Raw genomic sequence first — 15,541 nt, forward strand, 5'->3', positions numbered from 1 at the left:
CATGCTGGAGTGTAGTGGTGCAATCATAGCTTACTGCAGCCTTGAACTCCTGTGCTCAAAGGATCCTCTAGCCTCAGCCTCCTGAATAGCTGGGACTACAGGCATGCACCAACATGCCCACCTAATTTTTTAATTTTTTTGTGGAGATGGGATCTTGCTATATTGCCCAGGCTGGTCTCAAACTCCTGGGCTCAAGTGATCCTCCTGCTTCAGCCTTCCAAAATGCTGGGATTACAGGCATGAGCCATGGCACCTGGCCAATTTACCTTGTCTGAAAAGAGCATTCTGGTAGCTACATGGAAAAGTAAGGAGAAGTAACAGAAGAAGTAGAGACTAGATTGCACTCTGTTGCAGAAACCGAGGGAGCAAGCTAGTAACTTAAATTAGGGTCCTAGACATGGTGACGGTGAGAAATGATCAGATTTGGGACATATCTTGGATTGGTAGTTGGGTATATGAGTTGGGAGTGTAGGAGAGAGGTCATGGCTGTAGATACAAATTTGGAAGAAAATTAGGAAAATGTGTTGTCTGAAAAGCCAAGAAAAGAAAGCATCTCCAAAAAGAAGCAGAGGTCAAGTGTCAATGTCACAGAATCAAATGAGATGAGGGCAAATAGCAAGGTCTTTGGCCTGGGATCGTGGGGTGTAGGTCATGGGGGGCCTTAACGTAGGGGGCTTTCAGTGGAGTTGGGGGAAGGGAGGCTGATCGGGGAACAGGGGAAGCATCCCAAACCCACCCTCTTCCCACTGGACGTGAACAGCCAGCCGCTGTCATGGAGCACTCTGCTCACTCCCGAGCTGGCCTCTCTGACTTTACCAGGCTCTGTGCCAGGGCAAGACTTGTGTCGCGTGTATTTCGAATGCTCAGGTCTTGGCCAACGGTAGGTTGGTCTTCAATTCATGTCCCTCAAATGAACAAAGGGATGTTTATGTCTCCATCTACCCCAGAGCTCCAGAGAATTCTGGGGAGCATTCATTCATTCATTCACTCCTCCAGTCTTGCAAGAATCAGATGAACTCTGAGGCTTCCTGTTTTTCCTTTGGGGATTGTACTCTGGGTCTGCTCCTTCTCAAATCACTTTGCAAAACTTAAAGAGTGACCAATGTACACAAACTGATCACAGACTTGTGTACAAAGAAATCCTTCCACTCCCCACCCCCCAGAGCAGCACCCTGCTCCCACCCCAGGATGGGTAGGGGGTTATGGGGAGTGAGCCAGGACAGCAGCAATGGTGGACAGGAGGATGGGCTCAGTCTCACTCAGCAGGAGAATCATCAGGAAAGGCTACGGCAGAATGTGGGGGATGGGATGCAGGAGGAATCAGGAAGCACCTGCTCTTTGATCAGGGGACTGGGGGCTCATCTTAGTCATTGAAGATAGGAAAAGAGAAAGGGAAGAATGTTCTAGAGATGAAGAAGAACACATAGATGACGACATTAAACTGTGCGTATGTTGAGTTTGAGGGGCCTGAGAGATTTCCAGGCTATGGGAGACATTTGGATGTGCAGGAGCCGTTCGCTTGCAGGCCATTGTCCAAGCAAGGAGAGGAGATGGCCCCACCCCTGAGCATGCCTGGACAGAAGGGGAGGAGAAGGGGGCAGGAATGGCAGCTGGGGCCTCGAGTTCAAGAGTAGGGTCCAGAACTCAGCCTGAGGCAGAGTCGACTGGGGGAGAAAAATGGGGGGGTCGAGACCATCAGTGACCTTGCGTGGGGTCACTGGATGGGGCAGAGAAGCCAGATGGCCGTAGGGCGACGAGCGAAGGAAGGTGGACAGATGGAGACCACCATGTGGACATGCTCATTGAGTGCCCGCTTGGGCTGGGAGCGCCAGGCCAGCAACTCAGCTCTAGGTGAGCATGGGTGTCACAGAGAGATGCATATTGAAGGTCCGAAGGACCCAGGCGCAGTTTGCACAGCAAGGGTCCTCAGAGTGCTGGGCAGTGAAGCCTCAGCGTCTGAGGGGAGGAGGGTGTCTTGGTCCAAGAGGAGGAAGGGTTTTCGGATGGGCCATTTCCGTGACAAGTAGAGGGCAACGTGGCCGGCAGAGAGCCCTGAGGATGACATTGGGGTTTGCAGCAGCGTCCCGGGATCAGGGTGGTAGGAGATGGAGCTCGGGGAAAAGTGTCCAGGGGCCAGTTAACCCTTTACTGGGGCCCTGCAGAGCTGGGGCCAGTTCAAGGATATCTGGCCTGCTCTGTGCCCCGCGTGCCTGGCAGGTTGCACCCGCAAACCACAGTGGAGGAGCCCTCTCCTGGGCCCCACCCAAAGCAAAAATTGGGGTGAGGCCCCCCCAGCCACTCGGCTCCCCATTCCCTCTGGCCTCACCCCTGCTCGTCTGCCTTGCCAACTCCACTGACCATACTGCTGCCCTCCTCACCCAGCTGCCCACAGGTCTGACCCTCGCCCCCTCCAACCTGGGCCCAACTCTCCTGCGTGCCGCCCACTCCGACAACCCGGCAAGCGCCCCTTCCCCTTCCCTGCTCCGTGCACTGGTCTCCCTCCTCCCTGAGTACTGACCACCCCTGGACAGGCCACATGGCATAGGTGTGCTGTGTGTCGGCAGCCTGTGCCGTTGGCTGGAAGGCCCCTGCGGGCAGAAAACAGCCTGTTTTGTTCACTGATGTGTCCCAAGTGCCTAGAGCTGCTCCTGGCACACACAGGCGCTTGGTGGATAGTTGTTGAACGAGCAGTGACTTGAAGGGCAACCAAGAGTTTTCCATCACATCGCTCAGACACCACCGGGCGTGAGCACAAGGACATTTCTCACCTGCCTTATCGATTTGATTTTTAATAATTTACTAGCTAGAGTCTGTCTCCCTCGTGTCAGCCGCTTTATAATCATTAATTCATTTCATTCTAACGTCGACCCCATGCACTGGCCTGACGTGGAGGCACAGATGGGCACATTCACTGAACAAATGTGCTGTGGAGATGGATCACCTGCGGCCACAGACCAGGGCCAGAACCGAACCTGGGTCTCTCGAACGCCAAGTTCCATGCTCAGGCCACTCGGCCGCAGGCATCCAGGCTGACAGCGAGTGTCTCTCAGAGACTCTGAGGTGCTCCAACTTCTCATGAGGATGTGTTAACGGAGGGCTCTTTACACACACACCGAGGGCTCACCATTCGTGGTAGCCCCTTCGCGGAGGTCCTGCCAGTGACAGATCCTCTGTCTGAGGCAGATCTTGCCTATAATTACAGCTTGTGGCAGCCTCGTCACAGGCACATGGTGGCCCCGGCCCCCTCCTGCTGACTCTCTAATTAAACTGGCAACCACATCTGCGCCCTGGTTCTTGCCAAGAATGAAGAGATGTGAGTCCCAAGTCTTGCTGGGAATGTGCCCCTCCATACTCCCTGGTGCCCCCGTGGTGCTTGGACCCACGCTCTGGCCGGCTCTAAAATACTGACTGGTTGGCAAGGCCACACCCAGTGAGTGGCTCAGGTCCCCTCAAGAGGTGGAACTCTAATCTCAGTCTCATGGAAGCATAAACTGGGCCCCTCCCTTGAGCTTCCTAGCTGCGAAGCTCGTAGAGACACTTCCTTTCGCAGTACCCTGGGCTTGGTGTCCTAATGCTCTTCCAAGCTACCTCATCGTGGAAGAAGTCTCCCCAGAACCATGAAGAACCCATGAAGGAGGCTCCATCCTTGAGGTGGGGTCAGTCATTCTCTAGCAGCGATTTGCAAGAGGGTTCCAAGTGCTTGGCCTCACCCTCGATGGGGACGGTGCTGCTCAGGCCTCTTTCTCTAAGACACGGGCTCTCCCTGGCCTGTCCGAACTGGCCTCAAGGCTGAGTCTACAAATATCTAGCAGCAATAACAGCAGACATGGCGCTAAGCCCTTTATGCGTTTTATCTCATTTGACCTCACGTCAGTTTTATGAAGGGTAATATTGTTTTGTGCCCTTTTTACAGACAAGGAAACAAGGCACAGAGAGATTAGGTAACTTGCCTGAGTTCGCACAGCTGAGCAGTGGTAAAGTTAGCATCCAAGACCAGATCTTTCCAACCCTGAGATTTGAACCCAAGAGGCCTGACTTTAGAATCCTGCTTTCAGCCTCTGCCTGTCTTACCTCCACAAAGGCCAGTGCCGCCTCTGCTTGTTCACGACGCACATATTTACTGTGAAGTGTCTGGCACTGCGCTGCCCCCGGGGCTGCTGCCACGACCCTGGCCTTCGCTGTGGGCTGGTTCTGGAGCAGCAGGCAAATAAATTGGCAGCAACAGCACCAGGGGCCGCGCCTGGGACAGGCTACTAATAATCACACATTTATCGACGACATGCCGAGTACTGTGCTAAATGCTTTACTGCATGTTTCACTGGAATCTGATGGTAATACTATGCAATAGGCATTTTCCATCATCCACCTGTGTAAATAAGGAAACTACGGAGAGATAGTAAGTGATTTACTCAGGGTTGCAGACTGCAAGGGTAAAACTGGGCTTGGGTCCCAGGTGGTTTGATGCCAGGGCCTGCCTCCTTAGCCATTACCTGTCCTGCTTCCTGGAGGAGGTGACCCCTGAGCAATCCTGGATGTTCTGGCACCTCGTTACTGGTGGCGAAGTCCCCAGAACAACAGCACCAGCATGACCCGAGAGAACTTGGTAAAGTGCGCTTCCTTGGACTTCACGCTAGACCTGCACATCTGACGCACGATGGGTGGTCGGTGCATGGTGCCCACTCCGATCCTGGCTGCTCCCTTGGCTGGTGGCTTCAGATCATGAGCCAGTCAACACTATCCCCGTAGCTCAGTGCTCTCATCTAAGCTCCAGCAAGCAGCCTTGCGCAGGGAGGATGCACCTTATTAACTCAGTCCTACTGCTCTGGAGCCCAGGAGGGGCTGGTGCCTTGGCTGGAGGCTTCACTATGGCCCCCTCATATGTTATGCATTAGGAAATGGTGCCCAGAGAGGGACAGCCACTTCCCTGAGTTTGCACAGTGATTGTCAGCAGAGCTGGTGCCGGCACTCAGAGGTCCTGTTGCCCAAGCCCAGCTGTGGCTCCCTCATGTCAGGGCTTGAAGGCAGGTTGTGCCTCCCACGTGGCAAAGCAGCCTGGGGAGAAGCCACTTCAGTGCTGCCGTCACCCTTGTGCTTGTACCCTCCGGGCCCGCAGAACTGAGCCCCCTCCCAGGGCTTTAGACCCACCCAGTATCTTGGGCAGGGATGTTATGAATCCCCTTATTATTATGTAACCCTCTGAGCAGTGAGCGGCCCTGGACTTCCGCCTGTCACTCTGCCCTCACTTGTCACCCAGTCCCCTCGGCCATGGAGCAGGGTGAGCAAACAGGCTGTGGCATCGTTACAGAACAACTGGGCTACTATATTGTCTGCACAGTTTTTCAAAAATTCATATGAAGAAATGAGGATAGAATTAAAAGTAAGAGGAAGCTTTCTTCCATGAAGATAGACACACATCACATTTTTAAATGTTTTCCTCCTTTAATAAAGTGGTTTGGGGCTTTGTGTTCATTCTTCAGTTTTCTAACTGAAGTCAATGAAGCCCATTATTAATAAAAATAGGTAACTTTTATTAAGTGCTATATGTCAGACTTTGAGCTAGGTGCTTCAAAACATTATTTCTTCAAGACAACACTGTGAAGTAGATTTTACTTAAGTCCATTTTGCCTGTGAGGATCAGAGAGGTTAAGTGGCTTGCCCAAAGTCACACAGCTGGAAAATGCAAGAAATAGGATGCAAACTTGTGTTGCTGGCTCTGGGCCCTTGCTCCATGCACTGAGACTTGCTGGTTCCTCTCAGCCCACATCCACAAAAGGCCAGCCACGACTTGCCGTGGAACACTTTCAGGTGGCTGCTTTGTTCCCTTAATCCTCACAGGAGTAAAAACAGGACCCGTCTCAATATGATCAACCCATTTTGAAGATGTAAGGCTCAGAGAGAGATAAAATATTTTTTCCAAGGACCCCCAAAAGTTGGCAGTTGACACTTGAACTCTAAATTTTGACTCCAACGTAAGGCTCTTTTCATAGCTCTGGACAAAGCACCCCCTAGGCAGACTTTCCATCCTGCCATGTGCTGACTCCCCAGTGTCACACCTCTGATGTGGGGTCCTGGTTAAGTCACAGCCAGGGGGAAAAGACCTGAGTCTCACCAGCAGTAGGACCTGGGGCTAAACCCTGGCTCGTGCTTCCTGTTTGTGTCACCCCAAGCCAGCTAGGTAGATTCTCTCAGCCTCAGAACTATGGTTTGTCAAATGCAATAATAACGTGATGCTCAACGCACGTGGTTATTTTCATGCTTCAGTGAAACGCACATGTGAAATTGTTAGCACAAAGTTTGGAAATAATATGAGGTGTGACAATGGGTATTAAAATCATTTTTGTAATAAAATATTGCAGTCAGAAAAGGACAGAGAATAATGTAATGCTGTTTTCCCCCACACTGTTGGTAGGTTGCGAGGTCAAGACAACAGATTACAGTAAGCATTTTTTGAATACACTGGATTGGACTAGAATGGAATAGAATGGAAATTGTCAGAGGCATCGTATGTGGTAAGAGTTAGGAGTGTGAATGTTATTTCTGACTGTTATTTCAGGTGTGTGAGTGTGCGTGTCTGTGTGTGTCTGTATGAATAAAATAACTTTCTTACGTGATCGAGGTCTTTGATGATGCTCAGAAACATTTAAAAGTCATTGATATGAAAACTCGTGTATTGACTATTCAGATTTAACAGATATTAATATGCTGTCATATTTACTCCGGGCTTTTTTCCAAGAAATAACATGTTACAGATAGGATTAAAAGGAAGCCCCCTTTGCATACTCTCCCGGCTCAGCTGCTGAACCTCCTCTGAAGCCGGCACATAGCTGCCGGTGGACGTGCCTTTGATCAGCGATTCCACTGACTCGGTCTGGTCTCTCATCATGAAGCCGGGCTGAGAGGCAAGAATGTCCTCACCCAGGAGGGGCTGCTCACGATCGTACCCACTCCTTGAATCCTAATCACAGGCTCTGTGTGCTTGGAAATGTTTAGAGAAGCAATTTAAACATGCCAGGGTGTGCTGATAAGCACGTTTCACCGTTTACATGAGATCCTAGAATTACGTAAACACGTATCGCAGGGCTGCGCAAGGGCCGAGGAGCCCGGGCCTCACACCCGGAGCTTCATCCCTGACGTGCCGCTGCCCCTGGTCTTCCTGGGGGAAGGAACGATCTGGCCCAGAGCCCCACAGCGCAGACAGCAGCAAAGCCAGGGCAAGGGAGGACTGGAGGGAGGGAGGAGGAGCAGAGGGAGGAAAGAGAGAGAGAGGGAAGAAAAGGGAAGGGAGGAAGATGGGGCGGGAAGGAAGGAAAGAGAAAAGGGGAGCATTGCTCCCATCTGGACATGCCCCCCGCAGAGAGCCGCACGCCCTCCCTGGCCGTCCTACATGAAGTAGCCCCTCACCCTGGCATTCTCGAGCCCTCATATCCTGCCTCATTTTTCTTCGTAGCACCTTTTCCCTGATGAACTGTACCCTTGTCTGCTTATTTTCCATCTCTGCCCAGCAGAAGGTGAGCCCCACGAGATAGGGAGCTTGATCGGTGTGTTCCCAGCTGTTTTTGCAGAGCATGTGGTTGGCCCTGGACGAAGAGTACGTTTACCCAGAGAAAAGTGTGCAGAAAGTGTCAGGTGATGGACGGCAGAGTCAGTGAATGAAACTGAATGTAGCTCCCCTAACAGCATCAGACCACAGTTACTCGTGAGCCTGCTGAGAGAGCAGCCCAGGTAAACCCAGCGAGACACAGGTGTGTGACCTGTCCTCAGGTTATGACAATGGCTAACATTGACCGAGCACTTGTTAAGCACCAGGCACCATTTGAGGCACTTCCTGTAACCCTGTGTGGAAGGCGCTCCCGTTTTCAGCTGGGGAAGCAAAGCACAGAAGGGCACGGCCATTTGTTTAAGGTCACACAGCTAGGAGGCAGAGCTGGGATTCAAACTCAAACAGTCTGGCTCCAGCACCTATGCTCTTAATGCCATGTGCTGCTGCTTCCCAGAGAGAAAATTCTAGAACAAGGTCTTGAGGGACACTGACTTGGTCTTTCAGAATCTAACTGAGGAATTCCATGTCCGCTTTTTTAGCAATTTGAGGAAAGTCAAGGCCGGACCAGCAGCAAAGCAGCCTTTTACCAGGCGCTGCAAAATTCCCTGGGAGGCGAGGACGCCGATGCCAGCGTCCGGGCCGCTGCCACGTGGTATTACTCCCTCGAGCACTCCACAGACGACTACGCCACCTTCTCCCAGGCCCTGGAGAACGCCACCCGGTAAGCCAAGCCACTGCTCTGTCTGGAGCTGATTCAGTTGATGTTCAGGTCATGAAAGAGAAATGAGGGCGTGCTGCTCTGTGTTTGCGGTTCCCTCTGCGTCATTCATCCAGTCCACAGCATGGGGTGACTTCCCGCCAAGGGGCAGCCCTGGGGGATGTGGGGGTGGACCCTGCTGCCAGGGAACCCCAGGCCAGAGGGAGAGATGAAGGGAGCCTCTGACTCTTAGGGAGCCATCGGAGGGCAGAGACAGGACCTGCCAGAGGTGCCTGTCCATGCTCCGCGAGATGAAGCCACCGCTCAGCAAATGCTCGGGGACAGCCTGCTACACACCTGGCCTCACGCTCACCGAGCCCGGTGCCCCAGAGCCTGGCCACATGTCAGACCTTCCTGGGGGCATTTAAAGGGCAGTTGACACACAGGAACCATGTCAGCTCCCCCAGCTGACTCTACTGAGCGGCTGGAGTTCTGGGAAGCAAGGCTTGGGCGGGGAAGGTTTTGTGCCTGAGGCTATACCCCAAACGGGCGCAGGCCCAGGCTCTGATGGCCACCCAGGCCCTCTCTCCGGGGCAGCTGTTTCTTTTGCGCACTGGTTATGTGCCTAGACCCGGTTCGTGGCTCAAGCTTCTCTCACTCCAGCATGCTGCTGGGACCTCACCCCACAGGCCCTGCTGTCCCCAGTGTCCCTTTCCAGGGAAGCCTACTGGGACCCCACCCCTAGATGGCACAGGCCCTGCTGTCCCCAGTGTCCCCAGTGTGAGCTTGCTGGGGCCAAGAACTATCTTGGATGCACAAGGAATGATTTTTGAATGGAAATAAAGAAATAACCAGGGTTCCGGTTCTCTCTTTCTTCAGAGGCCCCTGGGGATGATACCAAAGTGGGGACGTGGCTCTTGGGTCACCTTTGAGCCCCCTCACAGGCCCTGACATGCCCTCGGTTTCCTTTGCAGGAAGAATGTGGTGTGGGGTGTGGGGTGGTTGCGGCATCCTGTACCTTCCTTTCTCTCTCCCTCTGGGGGGTCCGAGCTCCCCTGCTTGCCTCTCGCTCTTTGTCCCTGGGGACAGAGCCAATATCATGGCCTTCGCTGAACTTGACTCTGTGGGTAAGGGATGGGCTGGAGGGTGTCAGAGACCCACTGCTCTGCTGTTCCCTCCACAGGGAGTTTGTGGTTTCCAACCTGAGGTCATCAGTTTAGAATAAAACTTTGTACCACCCACTTGGATCTGGGGAACCAGAAAGGCTTTAATTTTCCCTCTAGTGGAGAGCTGCGCTTTAAACCAGACACCCAGCAAATGCTATTTCTGGAGGCCTTGCCTTGGGCGGGACCGTCAGAACTCACGGATGTCCAGTCCCTGACCCTGAGAGGCTTGTAATCAAGTCAGCACTGGCCCAGATCATGCGTGGAGAGAGCCCAGGGCTGGAGGTCAGAGAACCTAGGCTCTGGTTCAACTCTGCCTTGCCTGGCTGCGAGGACGCCCTGCACACTGGGGTGAGCGCTGAGGGCTGAGAGAGGGCGGCATAACCAAGGGAGGTGTCACTGCAGTCTCGGCTCGAGGGCCTCCTGCCCTCCAGTGTCCCTGGAAGGGACCCTCCCTTGGCCAGCCGTAGGTCTGAGCCCATCCCTGTGCTGCAGCTCACACACCTTAGGGGGACCACGAGAGGAAACACAGCTGCCTTCGTCTGCCCTTCACGACTCCCACGGCTGCCCCACTGAGAAGCCTCATCTATAAGCACTCGAGTCGCCCTGCAACCTCACCAGAGGTTTCCCTCTCAATGACCAGAAAAGGAGGGTGGGCGGCCCTCCTAGCTGAAGGCCTTCTGTGGGTGTTGTTAGACTTGGTCACTGCAACATCCCTGCAGGGTAGGGACCATTGGCCCCGCTTCTCAGCTGGGAAGATGGAGATTCAGGGAGGTGAAAGAATTACTGAGAACCTCACCTCTACTCCGCAGCGCAGACGGATTCACACCAGTGGCCTGCTCCCTCTTTGAGCACACAGCCCGCGCCTCACCACGTGTGGGACCCCCCAGCTGTAAGCTGGTGCTTCTGAAATTTATTCATTCATGTTACCCCCAAAGCAGGAGCACCTATGAAACTTCAGGAGTCTAAGGCAGGGTTCTGCAACCTCCTTCCTTCTGATACTTTGAGCTGAATCCTCCTTCACCATGGGGTGCCTGTGCATTGGAGGATGTTCGCAGCACCCTGGCCCCTACCCCTACCCACCAGACACCAGCAGAGGTTGTCCCACCCCAGCTGTGACAACCAAAGATGCCTCCAGACATTGCCAAACATTCCCTGGGGGATGGAAGAGAGGGGGGCTTGGCAAAATCACCCCCTGTTGAGAGCCACTGGTCTCAAGGTGTCACATGCATGAACTATGCTTGAGAGCTCTGTCTTCTTTGAGATACACCATTATTTTGTGCTCTTCTCCACAGTATATTGCATTTATTTTCCTATGACATGTTTTGCTCTCAAACTTTAAGTAAAATTGATGTTCCAAGATGATGTGTATCCCATGGGTTAACATGAAGTTGACTCCTGAGATGCGTCACCATGGACATCAGTTTTCTATCATGGCCACGTACCCGAGGGGCCATGTGCTGTGCCCCGGCTCTGCCTTCAAGGCAGCAGGGGAGCCACGTGGAGAGGATCGCTGGGGAGTGTGAGGAGGGTGCTCTCTACAGGGCTGGGCAGTGGGGGCCGAGGGGCCCCCTTGCCAGGCACAGTTGTCCACAGAGCTACGTGTAACCATGTTCCTCCTGTGTCCTCCTTTTGCTAGGGACTACTTCATCACCTGCCCCGTGATCGACATGGCCAGTGTCTGGGCGAGGAGGGCCCGAGGAAACGTTTTCATGTACTACGCTCCCAAAAGCTATGGCCGTGGCAGGTAAGGCAAGGAAAAGATTTTCAAAAGAAGACAAGAAGAAGGTTTGCTTTTCATAACTCCGTTAGCTGAACAAAGGAGGCAGAGCGGCTAAGTGATGGGGAAACACGATCTCAGCCACAGAGTCTGAGAGCAAAGCAAGGAGGGCAGTGGGTGCATGGATGTCCAGGGCTTTGGAGGGAGGACTGTGAGGCCGCCTGTTCTGTGTCTCATGACCTCGCAGTCCTGAGCCATTCACCGTGTGGGGAAACCCTGGAACCTATTCTAATGTGGCAGTGACTCCTCCACTGAACCACATCAAATTCGCCTCTTCACATTGAAGCACCTTTGGGAAGACTTTATACTCCTCCAAGGGCAAGAAAGTAGCGAGGTCCTCATGCCCCCCCCCACCAGTAGGCACCCACAGGTAGCAGACCATCAGGGCAACCTGTCTCCAAAGAGGCAAGAGTGTTACTATTTCCTTCCATGTAAGAATGGAAGCAAGGCCTGCCATGTGGGGTCAAAGGCATTAATCACCCACATCCATGGTGTATTTTGTGGGCCACAGGGAGATAGGGTGCAAGGACACCACCTTCAAGGTGAGGGTCTAGCCCCACCACTTCCAGCTGTGCTATCTTGGGCAGGCTCCTTTGCCTCTCTGATCCTCCATATCCTCATCTATAAAATGAGGCTCATAATCTTCCCTCTCAGGGTCGGCATTAACAGTATCTGGGACATAAATCATCCAGCTCTTAACAGGGTTTTACCCTGTGTTGCTTTGCAAGGCATCAAGGGAAGTCTTACGAACATACATAATTTATCGCTATAATTAGCAACGTCCCCAGAGTAGGCTGAGTAATGGCCACCCAGAGATATCCGGTCCCAATCCCTGGAACCTGTCAATGTTACCTTATAAGGAAGAAGAGTAGGGCAGGTGGACTAGGTCAAGGCTCTTGCCATGGGGAAATTATCCTGGGTTATCCTGAGTGGGCCCTAAATGTAATCACAAGTATCTTTAAAAGACAGAGGCAGAGGGAGGTTTGCTGTACAGAGAAGAGAGAAGGCAGTGTGACCACGGAGGCAGAGATTGGGGTGGCGTGGCCATAAGACAAGCAATGCCAGTAGCAACGAGAGCTGGGAGAGCAAGGAATGGATGTTCCCCCAGAGCCTCCGGAGGAGTGTGTCCCTGCTGACACCTTGATTTTGGCTCAAACTGATTTTGGACTTGTGGCCTTAGTGTTATAAGAGAATAAATTTCTATAGTTTTATGCCACCAAGTTTGTGGTCATTTGTTACAGCAGCCATGGGAAACTAACACTGTCCTCAAGGCATTCAGATTTCCCTGAAGCACCCTTTATTTACCTGGTTTCCCCAAATAGATGATTCCATTTTTATAGCACTCCACAAAAGCATCCTGAATCCTTGTGGGGTTGGCAGGGTTGAAGTAGTTATCTCAACAGGGACACAGACCTTTAGACTGTAAAGAGTCTGGGGTTCAGGGAGTTCCACACGATCCCATCGAGGACAAGCAGCTGCTTAGTTACAGAGGAGCAACCCACTCAGCTGCTCTGAGCCCCGGACCCCCCTTTCAACTAGAAGGTGTGGTCTCTCTGCTTAGAACTATTTATAACTTCAACCTAATCCACCTCCTAGACTCAAGCAACTGCCTTCAGGTTGTAAGAAGGAAAATGAACGTCAGGCCGGGGTTCTGGTAAGGTCTGTAGGAAAGAACGATGCAGAGAGCCGTGTGGTTTGGGTGGAGATGAAAGGTGCCCTGGTAACCCAGTGGTCTGTGGCCACCCACACCCAAGGAGGCCCAGCGTGGGACCCAGCGTAGAACCAGCCTTGGCGGTATCTCCCAATGCCAGGACTCTCAAGAATCCACTGGCAACGCACTAGTTCTTTTGTCTGGTTCTCTGCCTTCCTCTCTTTCAAGGCAGAGATTATAATGAAAGGTGTAATTGTCCTGTAGCAAGTTCAGTTCATTAAAAGCCTTACTGATGTGCATATATCTTTGGACCCCAAAATTTACAGTGGCAAAAATAAGAAATACATCTCCATGAGGGCAAAAGCAATCAAAGGAAAGCAAAATGAAAGCTTTCATCTGGTTCCAGCCAGAATCTGTATTGCTTGGGCCCTACCCGGATTGGTTTCACAGGGTGCTGTGAGCAAGTGCCACACAACTGGATGGCTCAGAGCAACAGAAATGCGTTGTCTCAAGTTCTGGAGGACAGAAGTTTGAGGTCTAGGTGGCAGCAGGGCCACGCTCCCTGTGCAGGCACTAGGGAAGGGTGTGTTCCAGGCCTTGCTCCGAGCGTCTGGGAGCCTCGGGAGCTCCTGGCTTACAGATGGCAGCCTTCTTCCTGGGCTTCCCCACATTGTGCCCTTCATGCATGTTTGTCTCTGGGGCCGAATGTCCCCTTTTATAAGGACACCAGTCATAGTGGATCAGGTCCCACCGGAATGACCTCATTCCCACTTGATTACCTCTGTAAAGAACCTACCTCCAAATAAGGTCCCATGCTGAGGTCCAGAGGGTAGGACTCCAGCATCTTTTTGGGAAGACACAATCTGACCCATAGCACCACGCTTTGCTTAAAATAACAGAGCCCTGCCAAGGAGTCTCCTGAGTATAAGGCCCCAGGCCTGTGTTTGGGGCCTGGGATTGGGATGGTGCTCGGAAGAGCAACCCTTGAACAGAATGGAATCACAACCTCAGTCTCCATGGCCAGTGTGGGCCTCTCTATTACTGGGTGGCGTCCTCCTGTCCCTGCAGGGACCCACAGACAGGGCTCCACTGCGCTGACCCGGGAACCTCCCGTGAAACAAAGCCTCGTCCATGCCCCTCACAAGTGCCTCCCGAGTCCTCAACGGCTCTCGGCACCTCAGAGCCCAGTGACCCCTCTGGCACAGACAGAAATTGTGCTGAAGGGCAGAAGCTGGCCCCACCACCTCATGTGACAGGCAGGGAACAAGTCCTTTCTACTCCAGTTTTTAGCCTCCGCAGGGCTCGGTTTTGGCCTGTGAAATGAGAGCAGGGAGGCGGGAGAGGTCGAAGCCGGAGCCCACGCCCCGTGAGGAGAAGAGCGAGATGGGGGTGAGAGCCCCCATCCCGTTTCTCCCCATAGCACAGACTGAGCGTGAGTGACATTTCAACGTTGTGCAGTTTAGAAAGCACGAAAATCCACAGAGCTCTGTCATCTTTAAGGCATCTTCTAGCTCTCGGGTTCTATCATGTTTGGAGGAAAGACACACAGAGTCACTGAAACGTTTTATGCTGGAGACGTGGGTACTCCCACGGAGGCAGCATGACGCCCTGATCAGAGGCAGGGTCCGCTCTGGCGTTCGCTGCTTTTGTTAAGAAACATGCCCTTGACTCTCACCAGCTCAGTGACCTAAGACAAGTTACATAACCTCCTTGGTGACTCAGTTTCTCAGTCCTATTCCTCTGAGGACCCACAGGCTTCTCTGTTACCGGGTGGCGTCCTCCTGTCCCTGCAGGGACCCATAGACAGGGCTCCACTGCGCTGACCCGGGAACCTCCCGTGAAACAAAGCCTCGTCCACACCCCTCACAAGTGCCTCTGAGTCTTTAATGGCTCCTGGCACCTCAGAGCCGAGATTAATAGTTTTTATCTAGAACAGGGTCTGGCAAACACCAGGTGCTAAGAGTATTCTGCTATTCTTGGCCCTCAGGATGCATCCTTGACAACTCTCCGTGTAGGCATCTTCTCCCCCCGCCATGGTCGCAATATGCTGCCATCCCTGTAGTAAATGGTTGAATCAATGAATGACTCACAGAAACAAACTCGTTTGATTTTTGGCAAGTTTATCTTTTTGTCCCCAAAAGACGTCTTTGTCTTTCTCTGCCCTGGAGCTGTCCCATCTCTCGTTTTATTTCTGGCTCAAATCTACGTACTTAAAATATATGTGTGTGTTACATTTCCAGCCATCTGTCTCGTACCTCCATTTCTGTCGGCATATATCAGCTTTCCTGGCAACAGCTAGTGAACAAAGCACGATAAATCAGTGCTTTCTTACCGACTATTGTTAACTGATCATGGAATAGTGTGGCTTTCTTACTGCCCACCTGGGTTACAGATGATATTTTCATCCCTGAAATTGAGGGCAAACTTCCGCAAGGAAAGAATAGGCATAACGGAGAGAGAGAGACAGACAAACTAAAATTTCTAGTGTGAGAAGAAAGCTCTATTTTAAGATTCAGATTTAAAGAATCACAGAATATGGGTGATGAGGGTATCTTTCTCCTTCATTTTACAAATAAAGAAACAAAAGCCCAGGGAGGCAAAATGATTATGTCCCAGCCCCAGAGCGAATAGGCGGCAACCTGGCCCACACCCTGTCTCCTGCCCCTTCTCCAGTTTTCTTTCCATTGCACCCACTGCAACTGAAACCCTA

General features: G+C 52.4%; 1 protein-coding gene across 1 annotated transcript in view; it reads left to right on the forward strand.

Moving 5' to 3' along the window:
- TG (thyroglobulin) overlaps nucleotides 1–15,541 on the forward strand; it is a 251,456-nt gene that overhangs the window by 222,083 nt on the left and 13,832 nt on the right. The window contains exons 44-45 of the mRNA XM_012648052.1: nucleotides 8,080–8,261; nucleotides 11,040–11,147. Of these exons, the coding sequence (XP_012503506.1) occupies nucleotides 8,080–8,261; nucleotides 11,040–11,147 (290 nt within the window). The remainder of the gene's footprint in view (nucleotides 1–8,079; nucleotides 8,262–11,039; nucleotides 11,148–15,541) is intronic.

This window comes from Propithecus coquereli, unplaced genomic scaffold (assembly GCF_000956105.1).
Source record: "Propithecus coquereli isolate 6110/MARCELLA unplaced genomic scaffold, Pcoq_1.0 Scaffold28, whole genome shotgun sequence".
Taxonomy (NCBI): Eukaryota; Metazoa; Chordata; class Mammalia; order Primates; family Indriidae; genus Propithecus; species Propithecus coquereli.